We start from the raw sequence: 26,606 nt of genomic DNA, 5'->3' as shown, positions 1-26,606 counted from the left end.
GGGTTAGAAAACCTTGTTTGGATTCCTACTCCACTACTTGTTAGCAGAAGAAACCCATTTAATTTACCAGAGCCTTAGTGTTCTCATTGATCGGAGGTGGGCAAGAAACACTATTTCCCAGAGTCATTGTTAGGATGAAGTAGGTTCTCACAAAATTTGTGTAAATTATGAGTTATTTCCGTCTTCTTGTGTCAAGGACTTTGTCTTTTGTGTTTTCTACTGCTGGGTTTACCTCTCTCAGACCTCCTTCAAAGCCATTTTTATTGTCTCACCGTGACTGTGAGGTACTGGAGGGTGGAGCTGTGTCTCATCCACTTGTGTATCTGGGCACTCCATCCCTTGTATTCCACAACAGTTTGTGCATAACCCTATCACTTCTCCTAGGGTTGTGGGTAATCATTGACTTGTCTGTCTCCCTGAGAGTGCTTTGGAAGCTGCACATTTTGCATTTCAATATTTCCAGGGCCAGTTGCCGTGTCTGGCATGTAGTAGGTACTCAAAAATTAAGGAGAATGAATGAAAGAATGAATGGGAGTGGCAAGAGAAGCTCACCATCTGCCTTCTTGCCATCACAGTGCGTGGTTTCTTTTGGCCTTTGTGCATATGGCTACACACTGCTTTTCTAATCTGTTTTAAGGCAACGCATTCTTCTCCTCCATACTGTGCTTTTATTCAGCTGGAAATAGACAGCTCTTTGGTGAGATATCAAGAAGGAAATCACCAAATTCTTTTCTCTTTGGTTTCTTTGAAGAATGCTTCTGTTTGCTCCAATTCTCCAGCTGACCATGCAAAGGAGGCAATGGCATATCTGGGGTTTTGACCATTACCAGATCTGTTGGCTAATGGTCTTGCAGATAAATGTCTGGACAACTCTTAGAGGACTGAATATTCAGTTGGCAGCAAATCTAAACCCTTTACTTTTGCTCCTTTTCATGTTTCATTTCTTTGTTCTTCTCGGTACATAATATCTCTTATTAGATAGATTAAAGGAGAAGAAAGAAAACTGAAATTCATCCCCTTATATCCAAATTAGTAACACTTGTTAGAATTTTGAGGGGAAAATGAAAATAACTAAATAAAAAGGTTTCGATGGACATAAGGGACATACTTCTCCCTATTCCCCATTACCCGAAGTTCCCACTTCATTCATGGTCTCCCCTTTGGTGGGCTCATCCTCTTCTAAGGAGCCCATTGAAATTTCTGTGCAATCGACTCCCATACCTGGATCTCTAATCAACTAGTCTTTTGAAGCTAGTTCTGCCTTCCAGCTTCTTGAAGGCAATTCTCCATAGATACTGGCATTTTAAATGCAAGACATCTAAAATGAAAATCTCCATACTCATAATCCTAATTAGGACCATCTTCTCCCCATCTTCCTTCTCTGCATACAACAGCAACAGACCCATTTTGGATCATTTGATTATTAGTTTCACAGCTACCATCTCTTTTGATCCTCTCTCCTCATCTCCCTAAACACGCTTCTTCACAGTTTCCTTTTTCTGTTACTAGAACCATCATTCATTCATCCATTAGCTCTATACCTCTGCTTATCCCTCTGCTTTTTCATCCCTGACCTCCATCCAGCCTTTTTGGTTTTGTTTTGGTAGCATTCTCTCGAAACTGTATTTTCCCTTCCATTCTCATCTCTGGGCCCCTAGTTCAGGTCATGGGAACAGTTCCCCACCTGACGTCCTGTACCCTCATCTCTCTTCTTCCAATGCCTTCTATCCCTGGCTGCCCCATTTAGCTTCTTAAAATCTGCTCTGATTCATATCACCCTGCTCAAAGGAACTGGTGCCAAGTCCCTTGTCTATAAGTCAGTAGGGACTGCTCTGCCTGGCAATGGGATCCTGCCTCCTTCTACTCCCCTCACATAGTTTGCATTCCGGGCGCACAAAACTCCTGGGGGCAGTTCCTGCTTGGGCTTCCCCACCACTGCCCTTTTTCAGACTCTTCCCTTCCAGGTATGCTCCCCTACCCTCCTAGGGCCTTTTCTGCTCTCCACCTCTGCTGGTGGAATCCTCCTGTTGTCCTTCAACAACTTCAATGCTGCCTCCCCTGGGGAGTTTTTTCTAATTCCAAGACAAACTACCTTCTCTCTCTCTCTCTCTGTCTCTTTTTTGTTTTGTTTTGTTTTGTTTTTGAGATGGAGTCTCACTCTGTTGCCCAGGCTGAAGTGCACTGGTTTGATCTCGGCTAGCTGCAGCCTCCGCCTCCCAGGTTCAAACAAGTCTCCTGCCTCAGCCTCCTGAGTAGCTGGGACTACAGGCACACGCCGCCACACCTGGCTAATTTTTGTATTTTTTTGTAGAGGCGGGGTTTCACCATGTTGGCCAGGATAGTCTTGATCTCTGACCTCGTGATCTGCCCCCCTCGGCCTCCCAAAGGGTCGGGATTACTGGCGTGAGCCACCATGCCTGGCTCCTTCTCTATCTCTTAAAGCCTTCCCTTTATATTCTCTTAGGGCAGTTGTATTCTCTTATCCTCCCTTCTAGAGGACAAACTCCCTGTAGGCAGCAAAGTGTCCTACTCATCTTTGTTGCCTCCAGGTGACCTAGAACTCCCAGGTAACTCCACCTCTAAGAACCTGTGAGTACCTAGACAAGTCTCCTGCCTCCAGTGTTCCTTAATTCTCCATCTGTGTGATGATGTTTAAGGTATCTTCCAACTAGTATATTCTTTCATTTTAGGCACTTATGAAGTTTTCTACTCTGCCTTGCATCTGCTGGTTTGACTGAACTGACTTCACAAAGTTCCTAAACTCTAACACTACCTTTCCACTCACAGTCAAGATACCAAATGGTATCACATTTAATCACAATGGAGATTTGTATCACAGGCAGATTGTTTCATTAAGACTTGAATATGTCTCAAATATATCTCTCATTTAGATTTTAGGTTTAAAGTTTTAAAAATATATATATTTAATTCACTCATGAGAGTGTGTTCCGATAAACTTTTAAGTTTTTAAACAAAAACTCTCTTTTAAAAAATGATCAGTAGATAAAAGAAAAATTGAGTGCATTCTCTATTCTAGTGATATAATGCACCGTTTAGAAAAGAACATTCTTTTTATTTTTGATGTGAACCAGAGGAGAAGTTTTATTTATTTATTTTTTTAAAACACCCCTTGAAGCCTTTCTCCTGAACAGATGACAGCCTTCTGTGTGGCTTTACTAAGCAGAGCTCTGCAAGCTGAATGATCAGATGGGGAGAATGCAATTAGGGGCTCACATGAATGAACATGTTCTATTTAATGTGAGAATGGTCTTTAATTGTCTTCCTCCTACCTAGAATGGAAGATCCATGACTAAGAGTGGGGTGGCCCATCGGGATGCCTTTACAACCAGCCACTGATGGGGTGCCCCGCTCTCTTGCCCTCTTCTGAACCAGCGGTACATTCTGTGGATTTCCAGTGGTTCACACACTCCAGTAATAGGATACATTTCTTGCACTAGGTGAATGATCTTCAAAGATTCTGGCCTCACCTAAATGGGTGATGAAGCTGCTGGACAGAGCTAAGCAACTGGCCCAAATATTTGTGGTTAGGAGGGCTGACGGCACTGGGAGGCTTGGCAACCGTGCCTGGGGAGATGTGTTGTAGAAGGGAGTGAGAGAATTCCTGCCTTGGAGAGAGCCATGCCAAGAGCTGCGAGCGATTCTCGGGCTAGAGATGGTATACGTGAACCCGGGTCACTAACAGTTGGCGAGAGATGAAATTCTTGTGGCCAAGGAAATCCAGCCTCCTCCTCCTCCATCTCATTCGCCACATTCCGAGAGTGGGTCAAGGGTCGTTTCTTGTTTTACGCTTGACCTTCACTCTAAATGTTAACTGGCTGCTGTCTTCAGTTGTAAAGGCTTGAATGCTCTTGGGGGTCGGGGTGAGAGGAATTCTGTGACTTCTCATTTCCCCAGCAAGGTACTTCAGAGGTGTCCTGGGCTGGGCTGAACAGAGAGAGGCATCGACAGAGTAAAATCCAGAGCCTCCGTTAGTATCTCCCAGACAGGATTTATTGGGAGGAGGCATGGCTTGGAAGGTACATCAGAGATTCAAGTCCAGAGGCTCTCAAACTTCAGGGCATCAGAATCACCTGCAGCGTTTGTTACACTACAGACTGCTGTGCCCCATCTCCAGAACGCTCGATTCTATAGCTCTGGTAGGAGGACACTAAGAATCTACATTTCTAATAAGTTTCCAGATGATGCTGATGCAGTTGGTCTGGGGACCACATTTTGAGAGCCACAAGTCTAGCCTAATTCTTTAACTTTGTAGAAGACGAAAATGAGCCTTGGAGAGGCTAAGTGACTTGGGCTTTTGCAGCCAGTGAGTGGCAGGGCCAGTCTGTGGACACCTGACTTGAGCTCAGCCTTGCTATCTTTTAGAGGAGAGAGGCCTGAAGCCATATGCACACTGTAACTGATAGGTGCTGGGGTGAGTTTACTCATCCCCCAACATCGAAATGAAAATTCCATTCAACAGATTATAAGTTTTACCTTCCTGATGCCACAAATCCAGATATTAGGGAATATTTAGATATTGAATTGTTTCATATCTGCTTTGTTGGATTTCTGGGCACCATATAGACTTTATCCAAAAGCTCTTAAAATGCCCATGATAGAAATATGCAACCAGAAAGCACTAGCAAGTACCGGCACCTGTGGGGTCACTGGGTTCTTGGAGGGCAGGTGTGCTGGATACATGAATGGGAACCAAATCAACTGATCTGAATTCTTAGAGACATACCTTGACATGAATGAGCTGAGATAGTAATAATTATTATTTATTGGGTATAATTTTCTAATTAACCATTACACAAACCTGGGAGGTTGGCCATATCATTCCTGTTTTAACAATGAGAAGCCAGAGATGTAGTAAGATTAAGTAATTGCATCACAGGTACACGCCAAACAGAAATGGAACTCAGAGCCAGACCTCCTGTGTACAGATCTGGAGCTCTTCCACACCCCTCCACTCCACTAGCCAAGGGCACAAAGAGTGGCTGTGAACCTTCCATTTCACAAGCTCCCTGCTCAGTCGGACCAGAGAGTTGTGTGGAGGGTCTGATTGACACTGGCTATTCGAGGTCCTGTGTTTGGTGACTTTAGACCCTTGATGCAGCTCAGACTCCTGATATGTCCCTGGGGGCCATGGGGCCAACCTGAGGGCACAAAAGATTTCCTCTCCTGGGCTAGGCAGGCTGCGTTTGCTGCATCACTGAGAGCTTCTCCAGGCCCTTGCTGCTCAGCAGTTCAATCTGACTTGCCCTCTCAGGTTCTGTCACTTGGGACCCGTGCTTCTGGCAGCTGCAGAGGTAGGACCTTGGCAAGCCAAGGCCCCTTAGGCACTTACCTCAGTGTGGCCAGGATAGAAAGCTGCTCCCTTGGTAAAACTGTTATTGGGTCCGGACGCTGAGCTGAGCTTGGGTCCAGCATGCCATCCAGCCCCTTGGACTGCACGACCACTGACCAAAACTCTGTGGAGGGGGAGAGCTGGCATTAGACTGGAACCTCACCACATTCCCTGTGCCCTACACAGTGGGGAGGCATGTGCCAATAGGACAAATTCCATTTCCTTGAATTCTGGGATTTTACCAGCATCAGGGCCCAGGAAGGAGCTAGAATTTGGCTACCAAAATTTACCGGGGCCTGGCCTCTCATGGTCCTGTAGTGGCACTTGCCTCTCACTCTTGCGCCATACCTTTTCGTTTCAGCCTGGACACCATCCATGGCTGATCTTGCACCTAGTGCAGGTGTTTCTAGACACATGCCAAAGTCTTGCCCCAGCAGATCCCTAATCTGGAATCAAAATGGAAATTGTTCAGTACCTGACACATGCAGACGTAGTAGATCCAACTCTGAACCAGCCTAAAATACATTATACAGATGCAAAATCTCTGACAATCCAGGGCAAGTTGGTGCTTTGATAAAAATGCAGATGAGTAATGGTGACGAATAAGACAGACTGACCATTTGAGAGAGAGCATGGAGCTCTCACAGAATCAGACAGGAATCTCAGAGTACCACAATGAAAAGCAGGTTTTAGAATTGGAAGCTATGGAGCTGATACAATTTTAAAAAATCAATTTTAGGCTGTAGTTTCTAAAAACAATGTAAGCTTTCTATTCTCCTCTCCCCTCTATTACCTAATCTATGTAGGCGCTTCATTCATTCACAATATTTTCTGGGCACCGACTATGTGCCAAGCACTGTTTTTGGTGTCGAGCAGCAGTAAATAAGACAAACAAGGCCTCTGCTCTCAGGGGGCTTACAGTCTTGTGTAAATAAGCAAGATATCTCCAGATTCGTTATATGCCATGAAGGCAATTACAGGGTCTGATGATAGAGGGAAACTGCAGGAGGTATCGAGGGGCCACTGTAGACGGGACCTTCAGCGAGGAGTCCTCTGAGGAGACGGCCTTCAAGCTGAGACCTGGAGGACGAGAAGGAATGAGGGAGAGAACATTCCAGGCAGCAGGAACAAGTGCAAAGGCCCTGAGATAGAAACAAGACAAAGGTTCTGAGCATGAAGGAATGAGACCTAGAAAACGAGCTGGAGAGCCAGAAAGAGCCAGGTCTACAGAGACACAGCACGGAGTTATGGTTTTATCCTCAGGACATTAGGAAGGGAGTGGAGGGCTTTGAACAGGAGGGTGATATTTATGGGTAAATGAATGAATGTCTATGACAGAATTTGTTGTAGGGTGGAGAAGCCCTCCCAATAAAGTTCTAGAATGACATCTTAACCTTCCTGTCCATATTCTCTTTTCAACTCCAAAAAACTCCCCTCCCTGTGGTATCTTTGTCCAGCGTGGATCCCCACCACATACCTTCATCCAACTCCGTCTCAGCTTGTGCTATGAAAGCGAATGTCAGAGAAGCCACCATGGCTCCCCAAACTCCAACCATGAAGAGGAGCTGGAGAACAGGGGAGGTAGCAAGGGCCTCTGAAGTGGTCTTCAAGCCACTAGAAATCATGAAATTAAGCCCTGGGATGTCTCCATTCTTCTTCCTTTCCCATCCTGCTCAAAATAGTCTTCTTGCCCCAGAAAGAACCAGAAAAATCTTTCAATACTCAATTGGGGTTGAAGGCTAGTGATGAAAATGCGTACTCAGACACTCTTTAAAAGGTTACATTCTGTGACAAAGAACATTTTCATGCTCTCCCAGAGTTGGACCTAGCATGGGAGAGGGAGAATGGCATGTCCCCAGGGTAAGAGGTGGACATTATCTGGTCCCATTAGTCATGGGAAGACGGTTTCATCTAGTCCATAAACCCTTCATCTGGGTGTTTGGCTAAACCTGAAAGGTTGCAGGCTGGAACCCATACACCTGCATTCTGATTCAGTTCACTCTGAGCTTTCTCCTCTATAGGATGAGAAGCTGGCACAGATAAGAGCTAAGGTCCCCTTTGGCTCTGATCATCTGAGATTCCATGACTTTGAATGTTTTCCAGGCTGCATTGCTACTAGATGCTTAAGTAGTGCTTTCTCTCACCCCAAAATTGGGATTCATTTATTTCATTGATTAAACACTTAAACTTGCAGGTCCTGTGCTGGCCACTGTGTTAGGTGTCAGGTGCTAGGGATACAAAGAAGAATAAGACATAATACTTAACTTCCTAGAGCAAGTAATCTAGAGATAGGAAAAGGCACGCATATAAACAAACATTTAAAGTACAGTGAGGTAAGTATGATGTATATGTGACATGATATGGAAACATAGTGGAAGGAGAAATTGGTTTTATCTGGCCAGACCGGTTAGAGACATATTCATAGAGGAGATAACATCTGAGCAGGGTTCTTAAGGATGAATAAGAGCTCACTAGGGAAGAAGGGAAGGAAAGGTCCCAGAGTTCAAGAACTGGGCGGAGGTCCACCATGGCACTGCAAGAGTAGGGGAGAGGAGAGGAGTATAGAATGGGCCTTACACATCAGAAGGTGCTAAGAGACTTGCAGTACCCTTCTGGGGCCTGCCTACTGAACTTCTTCCTATAGGACACAAAAAGCCTCCGCTTTTAATCAGTAGAGCAACCAGAGAAGGAATAGTGACTTTCTCTGGAAATATTCTGGATATTCTACTACAAGCTAGGATGGCCTCCAATCTGGATGACTAGAAGAAGAGGGACGTTTGGTTTAAATAAAAAATTCCACAATTCCTAGGAAGATCTGCATTCTTAGGGTATCTACTGTAAGCCAACCACAATAGATTCCCTGGCCCTGTATCTGCAATTTCTGGACCAAGTCACCTTGGTGCATGCCAGGGTCAGGGTCTCCTGCCAATCTCATATGGATAAATGATTGCTATATTTGGAATTGTGTCCAGCATTTCCTATGCCTTTGGCCTTGTCTTATTCTGTGTTGATATAAGCAGTTTATTACTGCAGAGAGAAATTCTCTGTCCACAATAATGAAACTCTAAAATATTTTTGTAGATATTGTTGTCATTGTTTTTAGTCTCATGCTAATGAAGGTTGAGGCTCTAAAATTAAATCCAATTTAAATATTACAAATTTCTAATGCAAGGCATTGGGACAAACAACCCAAATGCATATCTATTTTTAAAACCCTGTCTGTTTTCATAGAGTAATCACTTAAACAGAAATCAGCTCTCACACTTTTGATAAATGCATGGAAATAAATCTCAGCTCATTTCAGGATCATATTCTATTCCTTCTTACAGGGCACAAAGGAATCCTAATAAAGTCTGGTGTACCTCTTCTAGAGCTTGTCCTGTCCTGGGTTTTATGCTTTGAAGCAGTGGTTCTCAAAGTGTGGTTCCATAGTAGTATTGTAGTAATATCTTAGAACACGTTAGAAATGCGAATTCTTGGGTTTTACCACAAACCTACTGAATCAGAAACTCTGGGAATGAAACACAGCAATCTGTGGTTTAACCAACCCTGCAGGTGATTCTGATAGTCACATAAGTTTAAGAACCATTGCTTTAGGGTTTCCACCTTGTTCCTCCTCATGGGGTAAAGGATCCAGTGCAAAGACGAAGCACCAACCCAGAGCCAGTCCACTCTGTAGACCACCGCTTGAATGTAACTTTCCATATAACAGTCAAAGGTATGTTGTGGGCTTCTTCCCTCTTCTGGACCATACTCCTAGGACTTATCTCAGAACCCAATGTCCAACCAACCCTGAGCCTGGTAGAGCTAGGGGAGAGAGGGCTCTTCTTAAGACCCCTGAGGTTAATCAATAATATTTTGGTCAATTTCAGTCATGAAACTTAGATTAATGGCAAACTGTCCAAAATCCAATCAATATATAGTTTAAGGAAACTGTGCCTCTGCTGATCGTTTGTCAGGGACTAATGGGCCTTAGCCGCAGCTATTGAAACCCGATAACTGTCAATCTCCATCCCCTTAATCCTTCCACACTCAGATTTTGTGGGACATTCTATTTATCTCACTGGCTCCCCGTTTCTACTGTCCCTGAATCCTCTATAGCAGTGGTTCTCAACTTTGTCTGTAGTTTGGAATCTCCTGGGCAGCTTTTTGCACTCCTGCTGCCTGTGTCTCACCTTCAGAGATTCTGGTTTCATTGACCTGGAGTGCTGCCTGGGCCTCGGGAATTTGTAAAGCTCCCTAAGTGATCCCAATATAAAGCCAGGGCTGGGAACCCCTGCTGCATAGGATGAATGGGAAGCTTGGAATTGTCTTTTATAAGCTAGTAATTGTGAGACATTATCAAGAAATTAATATATCTCAGAAAACATAAAGTTCAGGTGTGGTCACATTATAAGCCACAAGAAGGTCTGAGAATATAGTTGACAAACTCTCCGGGGAATGTTGCCCCCGTCTCTCCTGCCTGACCAATGCCCAGTTGTCTAGATATAACTGACATTTGTGAATTGGAAGCTTTTTGTTTGTTTTACTCCTTTCATGCCACTTAAAATCTTCTCTGGTGATGCCTATTATTGACCATTATTAAGGCCATTACCAAGCACATCAAATCATGTCAAAATGGCCAAAGTTGATTTTTTTCCCCCAAAAGAGCTCTCAGTCAGCAAACTTCATGGTTGTATTCCATACTAGAAAAGATTTCAGATTCCTTTTCCCATTGTGGACAGACTCCAAGTAGGGACTAACAGAGAGAGGGGAGGATTAAGGGGAATAGTTACATCCTATAGCAATCGCACCAACAATCATTCTTATACCCTCAACAACATGTCCTTCATCTAAGACATTCCTAGTGAGTATCTCTACTCACCGAGCTCTCCTGGGCGGAAACTAGGAGAAAGGGGGCTGCAGTCGCCCTGACATCTTTAATGTAGTGCAAGCTGCTCTTGGGACTAGCCATTGCTTTGGAGCACATGGGAGGAGTGGTCCCGGAGGTCTTTTTGGCCAGGTGTCCCCAAATCTTTGGTATTCAAAATTTCAGCACATGGTCCTTGGACTTAATAATAGTCCAACCCACTATTTGGTAATAGCCAAATTGATCACTGCATCAAAGATGCCAGGGCAGCTTCAGCCCCCTCGCTGCTAGTTTCCACCAAGGAGAGCTCTGTGCGTAGGGAAACTCACTAGGAATGTCTTACATTAAGGACATGTTGTTGAGGAAATAAGAATAATTGTTGATGTGACTGCTGTGATCTTCCTGGCTGTAGCCATTCCCCTCAATTCTCCCCTCCCTCTGTTAGTCCTTACCCTGAGTCTGTCCACAATGGGAAAAGGAATTTGAAATCTTTTCTAGTATGAAATATAATATGAGGTTTGCTGAGAAGGAGCTCTTTTTTGAGGGAAAAATCAACTTTGGCCATTTTAAGATGATTTGATGTGTTTTAACTATCCAGTGGTTTTGGCACATCCAATAGGAAATTAATACCAAGGACTTAGGAAGACATTAAGGTTCGGTGAAATTGCTGTTCTTTTTGATGAAAAGTTTCAATGCTGACAATTCTAAAGTACCCTGGCACATTTTCCTGAAAGAAAAATGGTCCTATGGCTCTTTGGGAAATTTGTGGGTAAATTACAAAACCCTTTCTAGCACTTCCCCGGAGAGTGAGACAGCTGTAGGTAGGAAGAAGTTGTGGTTGGCTGACCTCAGCTTCAGAATCAAAGGGCACTTGCTATGAATGAGAGTGGCCTTCTATTGTGTGTGGCGAAACACAATCCGCATGTTTACCTGACTGGAGGAATTCATGAGCTGTATAACGTCCCACACCCCAGGGAGGTTTTCAAAGTGTGGGTAATTACAACAACATTATTGTGGTAGAAGATAAGACACCTAAACACACAGCAGCCTTCCGTTACAGAGTTGAGGGCAGAATATTTTTGCAAGAATGTATGGCTAAATAATAGTCCTTGTAGTATAGCCCATCAGCTTAGTAATACTAGTAATATATCTATAATCTATATTTGAGTGCCAAAAACAATCCAATAATTTTTCAAACTTTTCTGAGATCCTAAGAAAACATCTCCTTTGTTCCAACTGGCTAATCCTTAAACCACACACAAAAAACTTCATTTCAGTGATGCTTTTGTCCTTTCCCTGGTCCGTTGTTCCCATACTTGGGACTAATAGCAGACAGTGGTACTGGGAGCAACGACTCTCAGGTTGGTTGCAGTCAAGGTTCGCATATAATCATAACAGCACCTGTGGAGTCTCCAGGCTACTGCAGACCTTGAATGACCACCTAGGATTGAACACACGAAGGAAAGCAAAACGGTGCCAGTGAATGTTAACTCAGATCCAAGCCCTTTATTCTACTTGCTTTATAGGATTAAATGTCCTCGGCTCTTCTTGAGCTAGCCTTTTCCTCTCAGTGTGTGGTATGTTTTCTAAGCAATAGGTCAAGAAATGTTACAACACAGAAGTCTATAATGCGATTCAGATGTAACTTCAGAAATTAAGACAAGGTAAAGATTCATAGCCCTGAAAAAGACCAGGAACTATACTGGCTTAACTGACACATGGGATTCCGGTGCTTTAAAAAAGGCAGGCAGTCCGTCCTTCAATTAAGGAGGGATAAGGGATGAGTCATGACACTTGAATGTAAGGATTCAAGTAAAATGCCACCCTTACTCATTAAAGTGTCCATTAGATGAGGCCATTTCTGTTTGAGCAGCTGGACTTCAGTTTCACTGCAAAAATCGCTGCACCTCAACCAACCTGCATCCAAGAAAACATGGATCACAAGCAGTCAGCACCAAACACATCTCAAGGGAAACTGAGTCTGAGGACACATCAGATACCGTCCCACTCCACACCACTCTGGAGTGACAGCTGCCATCGTGTCTTGAGCTCCCTTGCTCTTCTGCACTGACATTTCCTGGCTTGTCTGCTGACTTCACATCCAGAAAATCTGACTCAAGGCATGAAAGAGATAACTCAGCCCAGCTTTGCCCAGGCATGCAGCACATGCAAATCCTAGGTAACCTGAGGCGAAGATAAGAGCTGGAAATGAAGAATTTACTTCCATGTGTGTGTTTGTCAGGGGGCTTTAGCTACTTCCTGTGCATGGCTTTAACTATCTTAGTCCCATATGGGCTCCTATTATACAGTAACACATATGACTTATGGGGAATGCTGGAATACCATCAGGGTGGTTACCTCTAATGAAGGGCTATTTGACAGGGATTTTTGAGCTTAGGTTAAGGAGTTTCATCTAGCTCTTTCATTATCTCGGGATGAAAGGTCAGGAGAGATGAAAACCTGCTGTCCTTTCTAAAGTCACTTGCTTCTCATATAATTATATTTCAGAATATTCCCAGTCTTCTAGTGTTTCTTCTTTTAAGATTTATTTGATAATGACAACATGAACAAAATAAAAACTCTGCATTGGGGAAATTTACTCCGGAGCTAACGAGAGACTCACAGAGAGCATCTGTCTCTAGAGACCCAGAACATTGTGGGTAATTAGAAATTCCAGAGATGAGAGCAGACAGTTTTCCTTCTCAATCACCACACTTCTCAATCTTCAGCAAGAGACTTAACCTCTCTGCCCCTCAACATCTTCTCTCAAAAATCAGAACAATTATACCCTCCATATTGGGTTCTTGAGAGGGTTAAATTGAATAAGCATTTAGCCCAGTGCCTGACACCTAGTTGGTGCTACATAAATATCAGCTACTCTTATTAATATCATTAAAGACATTTGGCCAGAATCAGGCAGCTAGTTAGTGGCAGATCTGGGTGCAGAAGAGAAAGTGATGCCTCCTGTTCATCCCATGCCCCCATCTGGCCCTCTCTGGCAGGAAGAAATCACCACTTTGTGTCCCAGTTGTGATTGGAATGGCTGGCCATGCACATGCTCAGTGGAACCGAGCAATTGTAGACTGCTCAGCCTGCAGCTGTGGGGCGATTATCTGCAATCATTTGCCAACAAAGATGCTGAGTAACAAACTGAAACATTTGTTTTTGAAATGATCCATTTTCTTCAGCCATGTCGCAGTCAGAGGGAGGAAGCTGCTCCAGCTATGGCTGTGTTCATCGGAGCGCTGCGATGTTTAGCTGTCACTAAAACTTGCCAGGCACTGTAAAGTTAATAGCATCTTTTCTTAAGTAATTGCTGCCTTGCAGGAAAAGTGAATCACAAGGAGAATACAACATGGAAGATATCCTCATGATCACATTTATACTTGGTTATCCAGGGATTTGGGACAAGTTTAGGCATCTGCTGGATTAACTTCTTGAGGTCTTAAGTGTATTTCTATCTGTGGGGCTGTCCCAGTGTAGGCACTTAATGAATGTTTATTGAACGGAATTGAAGACTCTTCCCACAGCTGCGCCAGTTTATTCAACCCAAGTAAATCATTATTTCATGTTATACTGGGAAATAACAAGTGGTCCCAATTCACCTTCTTGGATAACTGGGCGAGCCTCCCTTTTACTTTGGCTATTTAGTGTTTTATTTAAGAAGGAGAGTGCCACATTGGTGGCCTGACAGGTGGGCCTCAGAGGAACTTAGAATCTAAGACCTTTCTTTATGAGCCCTAAAAGTGTACACAGGTGTTGTGCAAAACAAACACCCTCCTTACTTCCAGCTTGTTCATTTTTCTTGTCTAGAATTTCCTTGGAGAAGGCTATGCTCCAACCCAGCCGCTGGTTATGTTGTGCAATGCACTGGGATGGCAATCACCTCATTGTTTAGTTACAACCCATGAAAAGATGAAAAAAAGAAAGAAAAAAACACAGTACACATACAGAATGAGGGTGGAGACTGCATGATGATAATGAAAACCATTTGTTAGCATTTCACTTCTTTGTGAATCAGCCGAGTTTCTGGCACCAGGCCTCTGTCTGTAAAGGAAGCTGCACCTCAAAGGCCCTCCAGGGACTCTTTCTGCCTTGTCTGGTCTAGAGAGTGTCGCCTTTTGTCCCCAGGAAGGTAGGCGCTAGACTGACTGCCCCAGCTCCCTCTGCACTGCAGCCACCAGGACTGGCTCCAGCTCTCACATTTTGTCCCAGGGCCATGTACCTATCCTGTGTGGTAGCACACTGGTGGTTACTTTTAAGCTCTGCCTAAACCACAGTTTGGTCTCATGCGTGTGAGGATGCTTTTCCCCTTTGTCATCTCCCTGTATTGTGTCCCCTCATCTGTGTCCAGCACTTTCAGCCCTGCTTTCTTTTTGGCTATTTCAACTTTTCCTTCTTTCCACAGACCTGATTCCTGTATTCTCAAAATAAGGATTCAAACTTTGGAGGAATAAAAAGCAAAAATAAATTAAAATTTAATAAATAAAACAAAAAACCTCAACAAACAAACACCGAAAATTTCACAACCAGTAGAACACTGTGTATCTGCCTGAGCATGTATGTTTTGCCTGCATTGTCCCAAACAGAAGAATAACTTCAAAAGGCACATATGATGGTTATGGGCAGAGACCAGTACCAATGCTCTTTGTGCACCTGTATTCATTAAGTCCCAGGACCTAAGTGCTTTCCCTCTCTGCCCACTTCTGAAATCTATCACAGCATTTAGATAGGTCAAGTATAGAATTTAGATCCACAAAGCATGGCAGCATTATCTTCAACAACCACCACCAACACCCCTACCACCATCACTGCCTCCACTTCTTCCATTACCATCACTACTATCACCTCCTCCAACACCATCATCACCACTACTTTCTCCATCACCATCACCACTATCACCTCCTCCATCATTATCACCACCACCATCTTCCCCAACACTTCCTCACCACCAACATCCTATCGCTACCACCAGCACTATCACTTCCAACATTTTGCCACGATTACCACCCCCACCATCAACACTGCCATTAATATTACTACCATCGTCACCATCCCCATCACCTCTAAAGGGTTGAAGAACTTTGGAGTCATGGAAGTTTTACCAGTGTTCTCCAAGACCTCCTCATAGGCCATAAGTAGAATCACCAGAGGCAGAAGATAGCTGAACCTTGAGGTCATTTAGTCTCTTCCAGAGTAATTAAATGAATTGTATAGGTCCATATAACCTCCAACTGACTGGTGAATAGAGTTAGATCTAGAAATCAATATTCCTGATTCTCCATAAATTTCATTATACTATTTTCTAGCACTCATTCTGGGGCTGTTTTTTCCTTTCTTTCTCCTGAGATTTTTCTTTTCTTTTGTCAGCTTTGTATTTCCAATAATGTTGGTTATAACATTTTTCAGTTTAGACCTTGATAAATCTTAGAATTATCTCAAAAGAGCAATACCTGTAATGGTCACAAGAACATTTATATATAGACATGTGCACATACACACACAAGTATTTTTTACTTCTTCGAGATGTAGTTTTGCTGTGTCACCCAGGCTGGACTGCAGTGGCATCATCTCGGTTCACTGCAACCTCCGCCTCCTGGGTTCAAGCAATTCTCCTGCCTCAGCCTCCCAAGTAGCTGGGATTACAGGAGTACACCACCATGCCTGGCTGATTTTTTCTTTTTCTTTTTTTGTATTTTTAGTAGAGATGAGGTTTCACCATGTTGGCCAGGCTGGTCTCAAACTGCTAACCTCAGGTGATCTGCCCACCTCAGCCTCCCAAAGTGCTGGGTTTATAGACATGAGCCACTGCGCCTGGCCATATTTTTAAAAGCAGGTAAGGGATTACGTATCTTGGTCCTCCAACATGAGAAAGGCTCTTCCATTTGCCTGATGCAATCTATTAAAGGCAGGTACACAATTTTTGCAGACCATGTTGAGTTTTTCCATTTCTTCACATCTGAAGACAAGTGGACTTTGTGCTTAGGCCTCTAAAAGAAGGGAACACCCTCTCTGACCTCTCCTCTCAGCCTCCAGAAGGAGGCACTCCTCTGGTTAGTCCAATTCCATGACAGCAACGACTCCCACTTCTAAGAGAGGTGTTCTGGGAGTTAAAGGCCAGGCCCTGAGCATGGCTGTCTCCTGGCCCTTCCACGCAGCGGGAGAAGTGGCAGGACAGCTGTCTGAGGAGGAGGCCTAGACAGCTTCTTTTCTCCTCAGTCACTGGTTCAGACTGAATGGGGAGCTCCTAGTGACTGCTGGGTCACTAGGGTGAGTATGCCAAAATTGTGAGTTTGAGTTTGGGTTTGTAGGAAGAAAAGGCAGGGATAGGATAGAAATCCCCAAGAGTCTTCTTTGGCCTACAGCTTAGGCTGTATTAGAAGTATTAATAAGGATAGAATGACCTATATTTTATGTGTGAAATTAAATGTAATATAATATTATGTGTTAAAATATGTTAATTACTCCTTTAGCATAAACTGTGGGTTAGAAATGAATACAACTACTACCACTAAAAATCAATAACATGTATTATGTATTATGTACCAGATACTATACTAAGCACTTTATATATATTTATTTCCTTTTAAAATACTCATTAAAAATCTTTTGAGGTTAGTATTTGACAGATAAGGAAACTTCTGTCAAACTTCATTTGACAGATGAGGAAACTTCACCTCAGTAATACAGTGGGGAAGTAGAAGGTCACACTGTTGAGTGGGTGGCATGATGGACGATAGCCCAGGTCCCTTGCTCTGTGGTTCACTCCTTTTTAACCCTACTCCGCACTGCTCACAACACTGATCAATTCAAGGGAGCAAGAGTTCTGTCCTCTGGGTTTTGTTCTGAGTGTCGATTTCCGCTTCCATGATACGGATAATGTATAGGTGGGATTCTGTGCATCTTCTATGCTTGAATATACCTAATTGCTTTTAAAAAATTAGCACACACTTTTGAGTTTGTAAAATACCTTGGCTTCTCTACTTATCTGTCATGACATTCTCTTTGTTTATACCCTTGAGGGAGCCCATAACCCATACTCTCTCCTCACTGAAGTAATCTAACCAACAAGGAACAGATTTTGGAAGGACTCACTAATCTGATAGAAATGTAGCAATCGAAGATAGATGTTTAGACATGTGAAGTTGTTCCTTACTGAGAAATTTATAGAAATAGAATGTGGCTATTCCATTTAATTTTATGTATTTTGGATAAGACTTACTCTTAATTCTGAGACTGCGAAGAAAAACTGCAGGCAAGACAGAAACTACTCACTCTGGGCTGAGGATGTGATTCTCTTGGTTGGCTTTTTGGGTGTGAAGACCAAGCCAGAGGCTGATGGAGCCAAGTGGAGACTGTTAATATTTCCATTCATGGACATGCAATAGCAAACCATCTCATACATTTACAGGAAAGCATCAAATATAATATCTTTGTTGAGCTTAATCAAAACCAGAGTAAAATTCCAGTCGACAAGAATAGAAACTTACCCTAATGATTTCATTTTTAGTCCAAAACATACAGTGTTTTCTCTGCTTGGTCTGTTTGTCACTTTCTAAAACAAGAAATTACCAAGCAAAGACTTTGGTTTGAGGGACGAGTGGAAAGCAATAAACATTGAGCAGAAATGCAAAGAGATCGAATGTCAAGAGTCCTTGGTGGATGAACATTCAGAAGTGGATTCAATTTGTGAATTGTTGACTTTATTTCCCAGAATTCATGTGAGTTGCTCAATCAGGATTCAATTGTCCAGGCTTCATGCTCTCAGCAGTGACTGTTTCATATAACAGAAGTAAATCATAAGGCAAAAAAAGAGGAGGTTGAGTTACCATCAGCGGTATGTTGTTTGTTTGTTTGTTTTAGGCAAGACATTTGCTTTCATTGTTAGCAGGTGAAATGGCCTTTTTCTAGAATAATAAAAATCTCGCACTACAAAAAACATAACCAGAAGAGAAAGAACCATCTTCTGATTTGCCATAGTGAGTTCAGTCGATAGCTTAATATTAGGAATTACATTGCTATGTATACAGCAAATTGGTGGTTTTCATTACAAGCACTGGGTGAAACTCTGGAAGTTGCTCTAGCCCACCAGCCCATTGCCTCTAGAAACTCTCTTTAAAAGAGATAAAGCCACCATCTTCTTTTAGCTTCTCAAGAATAGTGAGTATGATGGTGCAAATTAGAGGAAGGCTCTTCATCAGTGAACAATGGCTGTCACCTACAGGGTAACAGTGACATTTTGGCAGGCACATCAGAAGAGCACAACATGGCCATTAATTATGCAGTTTGGTCCTGTCACCACTGGGCACTATGGGATATCTGACAATGTTGGTACTGATGATTGGTGGCCCTGGCCCTGGTGCTGGATCTGCTGATTCCAGTTAAGAGCCATCCTGGGGCTAAGCCCAGGTCAGGGACAGAGGGAGAAATGGCTGTCTCATTTCCCATCATCCTGGAGCTTGTTGAATGTGGTGGCATGAATGGATGAATCCTGAACAGATGGAATGAGATCACCCCAACACCTATAGGCACTGGAACAAACTAAGTGAGCTGGGATTTGTCTTACCCTTAGGAAACCTGATGTTATTGTAGAGGAAAACTGAAATAGTAGAAAGAGAACATTGGCGCTATAGTAGGACGCAATTGAGAGAGGAGGGGAGTAAGAGAATGAGAGCAAAGAGTAAATGAGAAGAAGGGGAAGCAGGAAAGTAACAGAGGGGAGTGGAGAAAGCAAAGGAGGGTGTGGAGGGAGATCCAAAGGGCAAAGGAGCAATGCCAGCAAGAGAGAGAGAAGCTGAGAGAAAGATCAGAGAGACAGAGACTGAGGAAAGACTTTGAAGATAATCTCAACCTCAGCTCTGGAGAGGAGGAAGAAATCACTGCACAAATCACAAGCAGACTTACAGTGATGTACTCAGCTTGTGCTGGTGAGATGTGATTCCTGAATTTCCCTAGAGAAAAAGTCCAAGGAATAGGTAATCATAGCCATTTTATAATAAGCAACAACTCTACCGAAAGAACCCAAATTTCATTGAACCGGCTTCTGGTAATCTTACAAGATTATGCATGATGATGTTTCAGTTTAGAGTCTATTAGAATATGATTTCTGCTGGAAAATTTTCAAATATAATCCCAAACCCAATGATAACATTGCCTTGGCAGAATGAAACAGTGATTTCATCTCATAGGTTAGGATAAGGCCATATCCAAGGGCTCACAGCATCTTCAACACAAAAGTCCTTCATTGCAGGGCCACTGGGCTGGGCGTGCCAGACTGTCTCTTAAAATAAATGAGATTATATGACCTCACCATTATCAGATTCAGAGAAAATGCCTTGGAAAAGAAATTGTGAGTAGAAAGGACACAAGGACAACATCAAGGGAATTGGGGTTTCCCATTGATGCTTGGATCCAGCTGGAGTTAGTTACAGTGTAAACTTTGTTTAATCACATCCTCTGTCATTAATAAAACCCCAAACCAAATACAGAGATAGATGATGATGTACTTGGATTTCACATTGAGTTTGCATCATGCTTTACCAGGTGCCATCCATAAATCTGGGATGCAGGCTGCTGGAGCTGGGGCCACAGAGAGGCTGTCTCAGGGATGTGCTTCCACCATTGCTCTGTGCCACTGCCATGCCCCTGTCACTGCTGTGCAGTTGGTCAGTGAACAGGCTGATGAAGGCTATAGGCTTTGCCCAAGACCCACAGTCATTCTCTTCCCAGAGTGGCAGGTGTTAAAGGCAAACCAGGAAGGTGAGGCACCTGAAAAACCACACCATAACAAAAATGGGTTGGATGAAGTACGGATGTTAGAACTTCAGGAAGGCTTTCACAGGGAGTCTGAGAAGAGCTGCTCTCCATCATTCCAGGAAACACAGCGGGCAGAACTGGAAGAGAGGCAAGTGCTACTTCAACATGAGGTTTCTAAAGATATTCAACTAAAGAAATGGGCTGCCAGTTGTGGTGGAATTCCCTGTTATGAGCAGTGTCCAATTCAGTATGAATGACTGTCATGGCCTTTTGTTATAAGAGCATTAAACTTGTGTACATTCAGTTATATGTAATCAGAAAAAGATTAAAAGGAGGAGAGAAAAAGGAAGCAATGAAAGAGGTAAAGAAGAAAGGAAGGAAGGGAGGAAAGAAGACAGAAAGTGAGAGAAAGAAAGAGTGAAAATGATGAACCACTTAAAAAGTAAGGGTGATTCTTAGTGTCATTCCACAAATGACTATGTGAGGCTGAGATTTGAATATACAATTCTTCAGTCAGAGTTGCTTCCCATTCAACTTTCATTCTGCATGATATTGGTGTTAAAGATTGGTGTTTTAAAAAAAAATATAGCCCCTTGTAAGCCAACTACTTTGTCTTGTGCTCAACCCAAGAAAGAGCAACTAGTTCTCACTAGAGGAATAACTAGCTGGTTGAACTTATTGAGAGACACTAATGGTTCTCCAACACGGCTCCTTCCTCAGGGATTTTCAAAGGTAAAGTCGGTTACAGTTCAAAGGCCTTTCAGACATTGATTTTAGAATGCAGTCCCTGTATGTGATCAGTTAGGCTCCATTTAACAGGAATGCTAGACAGTCCTATTGGCAAGGAGGGAAGATAAGTGATCTTTAGCAGAATGAGTGGAGAAGGCTACTGGGATACCTGAAGCAATCAGGTAGCCTTTGAGCCATCCTTTGCACTCTAATAAGACCCCTTTGTTATGCCTTAGAGTAGTCATACCTGCTCATTTAGGAAGCCAGGACTTGATAATATTATAATAAACTAATTTTACATAGATGCATATATTAAAGACAGACACAGGGAATAAAGACTAGAAGGAAATACAATATGTGTTGGCAGTAGTTGAATTACGAGATTATGGGTGATTTTTGTTTTATTCTTTATACTGTTCTATATTTTGTAAATATTTTGAAATAAACTATGAATAGCTTTTTAAATAATTATTATACTTTAAATTCTGGGGATACATATGCAGAATGGCAGTTTTGTTATCTAGGTATACACATGCCATGGTGGTTTGCTGCACTTGTCAATCTGTCACCTACGTTAAGCATTTCTCCTAATGCTATCCCTCCCCTAGCCCCCGACTCCCCGAAAGGCCCCGGTGTGTGATGTTCCCCTCCATGTGTCCCTGTGTCCTCCTTGTTCAACTCCCACTTATGAGTGAGAACATCAGTGACAGACTAAATAAAGAAAATGTGGCACATATACACCATGGAATACTATGCACCCATAAGAAAGGATGAGTTCATGTTCCTTTGCAGGGACATGGATGAAGCTGGAAACCATCATTCTAGGCAAACTATGAATAGCTTTTGTAAACAGAATCATGTATTTTAAAATAATTTGACAATATTATACTTAAAACTGTAGAAATGCCCATAGTTTTTAACCTACTAATCTTACTTTTGAGGTTTTATCCTAAGAAAACGTCCTAAGAGGGAAAACGCTATATTTACGACTTTTTTCCTGCTACTAAATGATTTATAATTGCAAAGTCAGAAATCAAGTGTTCCTCAAAAAAGGGATAATTAATTAGTTGCTTTATGGAAAATCTTCTGCAAGAATTTCTATGCAGTCATCAAATGTGAAAACTGTGAAGACAGTAAGAATCAGGGACAATGCTGTGATCTAGTACAGTTTGGGGGCAAAACAGGTTGAGAAGAATATGTGTGAAATTGTTGCAGCCAAGGGAAAACACATGTGTGTGGGAATCAGGCCTGGAAGTAAATATGTAAAATGAAAACAGTTGTATTGAGTGCTACAACTTTGGGTGATCTCCTTCTTCTCTTTCCCATTTTCCAAATGACTGGTAATGTTATTATAATGCCTTTATAATGAACATAAGCCCTTCCATGTGTCCTTTCTGTAAATCCTTCAGGTTTAGGACTATACCAGATACATTTCCATGTTACTGTTCCCACCATGGTGCCAAGCCTGGGCCTTTTCAGGGGCAATGGCTCCAGTCAGTGTTGCTGAGAAAGAAACCTGGTCTATTGGATGGCTTGGGGGTGTCGGTAAGAAACATGGTCAACCTGTGAGCAGCCCCTGTGTTTGGTCAAGTTACAGTCTTACCATGTTGGACAGAGAATAAGAAGCTGATAAATTAGTCCAATGTGTGTGGACATATTCCCTGTAATTGGAAGTTCTTAGGCATGAAATATTAAGGGTTGAGAACTCAGATTCTCCTTTATTTATTGTTGACTTAGGCTGTTCTGTTCTCCAAAGCTCGCATAAGGTTTGTATATATGACAGCTTTTGATTATTTGTGCCATGGAAAGAAAAATAGGAAAGAATCCACCAAGCATATATGTTGGTTGTGTTTATCCCAGGCACTGGGGCAAGGGGTGTGGGGTGTGGGGAAGGGGTCATGGGAGGAGTAACAGGCGGGGTGGGGGAGGAGGAAGGGGAACACAAATATTTAATACATGCCTGGTACTTGCCAGGCATTACACTAGAAGTTTTTCAGTGTATAGCTCACTTATGCTTGAGTAGTGAGCTATACATGCAAAGTAGGTACTCTATTTTGGGCAAACAAGCGAATTGAGACTCTGAGAGGCTAGATAACTTGTCCCAAGCCACGCAGGCTAGAAAGAAGACAGATTTATCTGGTTCCAAAGCACAATAAGCATTGATTTTCATTCTCTGGGAACATACTAACCGATACTCCACTAAATTGAAAATTCACTTACCATTAGTCTTAAAACTGACTTTAGTCACCAGGGGTTCTTTTATCATCAGTGGCTCTCAACCAGGAGAGGCTTCTCCCACTCCCACTCCTCCCACAAGGGACATTTGGCAATGTCTAGAGCCATCTTTGGTAAGGGAGTAGGAGGGGTGCTACTGGCATCCAGTGGGTAGAGGCTAAGGATGATGCACACTTGCCATAATGCACACGTCTGCCTCCCACAGCACGGAATCGTCTGGCCCAATATGCCAGTAGTACAGAGGTTGGGAAATCCTGCTGTATCATAATAAAGCCTAATGTAATTTATTCTCACTAAATTCACTTCCTTGTTCACTTATGAAATTAAATTTCTGTGGCTCTGAAGAATTCTCAAATACATAAAGCATCAGAGGTGATGTTTGTTTACTGAATATACTATTAGGAGCCACTCATCATATGTAAATCAAATAAATGTGCATAAGGTCTGGATGACAACGCCAAGCTTAAATCTGAAATTTATGAAGGGAAGTTACAGTGAAATTGCCAGCAAGAAATTAACAACTCCCCAAGTGTTACCAATTGTGGCTAACCCTGATCTGTATTAAATTCTACAATGAATAGCTAAATGTTCACTTGATTTCCAGGATTCCCATATGTAAAATCAGAACTTGACTGTTCTCTGATTACAAGGTCAAATCACTAAATTTTAAGTTAACACTTAAGTTGTGTCCATAAGTAGCGAGTAAATTGCTTTAGTTTGCTGTTGCTTGTCTATTTGGTGGGGCAGCATGCATTAATTTTGTGACTTTTGTGGCATTAAGACATCTCTTGGTAAACTAGAGCTAATGAATTATTCAATGCTTTTGTGGTTCACCGTAATTTTGTAGGCTCAAGATTGTACCAGTATTTGAAAAGGACTCTTAGAACTGCAAAATTGAAAAAGACTCAAGTGATTATCTAGTTTAGTCCTCAATCAGTCAATCAACCAGTATTTACTGGATGACCTACTACATGTCCAATCCCATGCCAGGTACCACAGAGAATACTAGACAAGTATAAGGCATGAGCTTTGCTTTTAAGTAATGAACAATATAGCAGAAGAGACATGACAAAGGCACAGGAAATATTTAGTGAACAACTTGGGATATAAATTGTGCTGTACATACTGTCAGCAATGAAGGGGTTCACAGAAGCCTGTATCACATGAAAATGCTGATATTTATGTACATTTTTGTCTTTTGCTTAACCTTGACAGATACCAGAGTTGCTGGATCTGAGCACTTTCTTTTTATTTGCCTTGGGGTCTAGGTAGAGGGCCTGGCCCGTACAAGCCAACTAACAAAATGTCTACTTAATAGGTGAATGAATGATCCCAATAGGAAATAGACCTTAATCTTGACCTTGAAGTCACAGAAATGTTTAAACCAGTGTTTCTCAACCCTGGAATGTCAAAAGGGGTTAGTAAAAAGAAGGTTCCATGGTCAAACATATTTGGGAACTATTGGATTAGAAACAGCTTTCTTTACTCAGAGCTCTCCATATGCATTGGGAATCTCTAAGATTTCATTTGAGGTCATACTTATTTCACCATGGAAACATTTTTTACTGAGGATTTGGTAACATTTATTTGAATCAATATACCAAAAATTTATTGAGAATAATCTAAACCATCCAAAGGAAATGGCATTTTGAGTTGACCAATGTTTTCAAAATCGGTATAATAGAGCCCATAAAACTGTGGTTTGGGAATTTTCTAGAGAGAGGAAAAAGAAAGTTCTGTCCCTCTAAGCTAGTTCTGTGTGAAGGAAAGACCTGAATACTTTTGATGTCTCACGTAGTAGCTTTCATAAGTGGCCGTTTTGCAGTTCTGGTTTAGAGAGTACTGCTTTGGTCTGTTGTAATGGTTTGAGCCTTGGATGCACGTCTTTGGAAAACTTTGGATGAGTCTTTCTTAATATTCCCAAGGGGTTTGTACTTTATTTTTTAAATGTCTTTTGCCTTGAACTGCTCAATTGGGCTTGATGAATTCTCAGCAGGCTGCTGGCCCAGACCCTTAGATGAACTGGGACAGCTGCTGTTTGTTTTTCTGTAAATCCTCACTTGCTTTAATTTTGGAGGGTTTCCTGGCATAGTTTACAATGACAAGGATCACTTATGGGCAACAACCCACTAAAAGGTAAAAGCGAAATACTCATCATATTAAGTTTCTTTATTAAAAGCTTTTTCTTTTTTACTTTAATAAATCTTTGAAATGCATAATTGTTTGTTTGTTTTCTGATCAGCTTTTGAAACAAATCTTCCGGATACTAAAGAGTTTTTAGTAAAAGGCAAAGCAGTTTAAAAATAATTGATAGTGACCTGGGGAGTTGAGTAACATTCTATTGCCATGAGGATAAAATATAAGCAGACAGTGACATATTTTGCAAATTATTTCTATTTAAACATTTGAGCCTGAGGAAACAGTTGAGGGCAGAGCTGAATCCATTTTTGCAAGTAGCTTTGATTTGAAGATAAATTTGTAAAATAATTCCTAGTACATTGTGTCATGTTCTAGCCCCACTTATAACCCTGAAATTTGTACAACGTGGCTGCACCTGAACTCCTTCCAAAGAAGCTAGTTATTAAAAAGACCACATTATAGCACAGCCTATACCAGGACTTCAGGGTGCGGGTCCTGGGGGTGGCATGGTGGAAGACCCCAGTCCATTACCTTAAACAAATGGACATGATTCCAAAGTCAAGGAACAAAGTGGTTTGATTCTGTAGAAGTGTAGCAGAAACAAACAGGAGCAAAAATCTTGGTGTGTCTGACTCGCTGTAGTTTGTCTACATGGTTCTGTGGCCGACACATGGCATACCCTTCCCCTCCAAGACGGACTCTGTGACCTAGTGGCTTGGATCCAATCAACCCTTTTGTTACTCTCCCCAGAGCTTGGCTTTGCATGTTCAGGCCTGGCAAAGGGTTGCTGCTAACAGCTCTGACTGGGACTGCACCTCCCTGTTTTCCCCATCACACAAAGCTCTATTTGTGTAGCTCCTTCTTCCCAGAGCTGCTGCCTAAGTTCTAATGAAACATTGGGACTATCTCTCAGAAAAATTAACAAACCCTTTGGGCATGCTTCTTGTAGATGATATGAACTGGATTTAAGTCACAAAATCTGTGGCTAGTGCTTGGTAATTGCTCAACTTAATTCAACACACACATAATGAGCACCTGTTCTGTGCAGGTGCACCATGCCTGGAACTGCAGGAATTACAGGTGAAGAAGACCAGTCTAGTAGGGGGAATAGATAAGCACACAAACAACTAAGCTAAAATACAGAATGAAAGTTTATTGTTGACTTGCTTGTTTAGCAACTAGATATTGAGCAACTATTATGCACCAAAACACTATTCTAGATACTGGGGATATAGTCGTGAACAGAACAGAAAAATTCTTGCTCTCAGGGAGCTTAAATTCTCCTAGAGGTGGACAGAAGACAAATAACAAATTACTAGGAAATGTCCGTTGGTGATAAGTTCTGGAAGAAATAAAGCACAGTAAGTGTTTTGGAATTATAAGTTGAAGCGCTAGTTTGGTCAGGAAAGGTCTTTCTGATGAGGCAATGTTTACAAAGAGACCTGAATGAAGTGTGGGAGAAAGCTATGCAGAAATGTGGGAAGGACATTTGAGGCAGAGTGTATGGTCAGTGTGAGGTCCTGAGGCAAGAACCTGCTTGGCTGAAAA

The 26,606-nt window shown here is 42.3% G+C and overlaps 1 protein-coding gene across 3 annotated transcripts in view; it reads right to left on the bottom strand.

Moving 5' to 3' along the window:
- The window catches only part of NGF (nerve growth factor), a 52,276-nt gene that overhangs the window by 2,355 nt on the left and 23,315 nt on the right, over positions 1-26,606 (bottom strand). Inside the window, exons 2-3 of one of the 3 annotated variants that reach the window (XM_065547307.1) lie at positions 5,699-5,796; positions 5,351-5,474 (exon numbers count right to left, since the gene is read on the bottom strand). The exons of 1 other annotated variant lie outside the window; for it this stretch is intronic. In XM_065547307.1, the coding sequence (XP_065403379.1) occupies positions 5,351-5,474; positions 5,699-5,766 (192 nt within the window). In that variant the 5' untranslated portion in view covers positions 5,767-5,796. The remainder of the gene's footprint in view (positions 1-5,350; positions 5,475-5,698; positions 5,797-26,606) is intronic. One more of the 3 variants, XM_005542226.4, reaches the window with a different exon arrangement.

Source organism: Macaca fascicularis, chromosome 1 (assembly GCF_037993035.2).
Source record: "Macaca fascicularis isolate 582-1 chromosome 1, T2T-MFA8v1.1".
NCBI lineage: Eukaryota > Metazoa > Chordata > Mammalia > Primates > Cercopithecidae > Macaca > Macaca fascicularis.
This window is presented reverse-complemented; position numbering and strand designations above follow the sequence as displayed.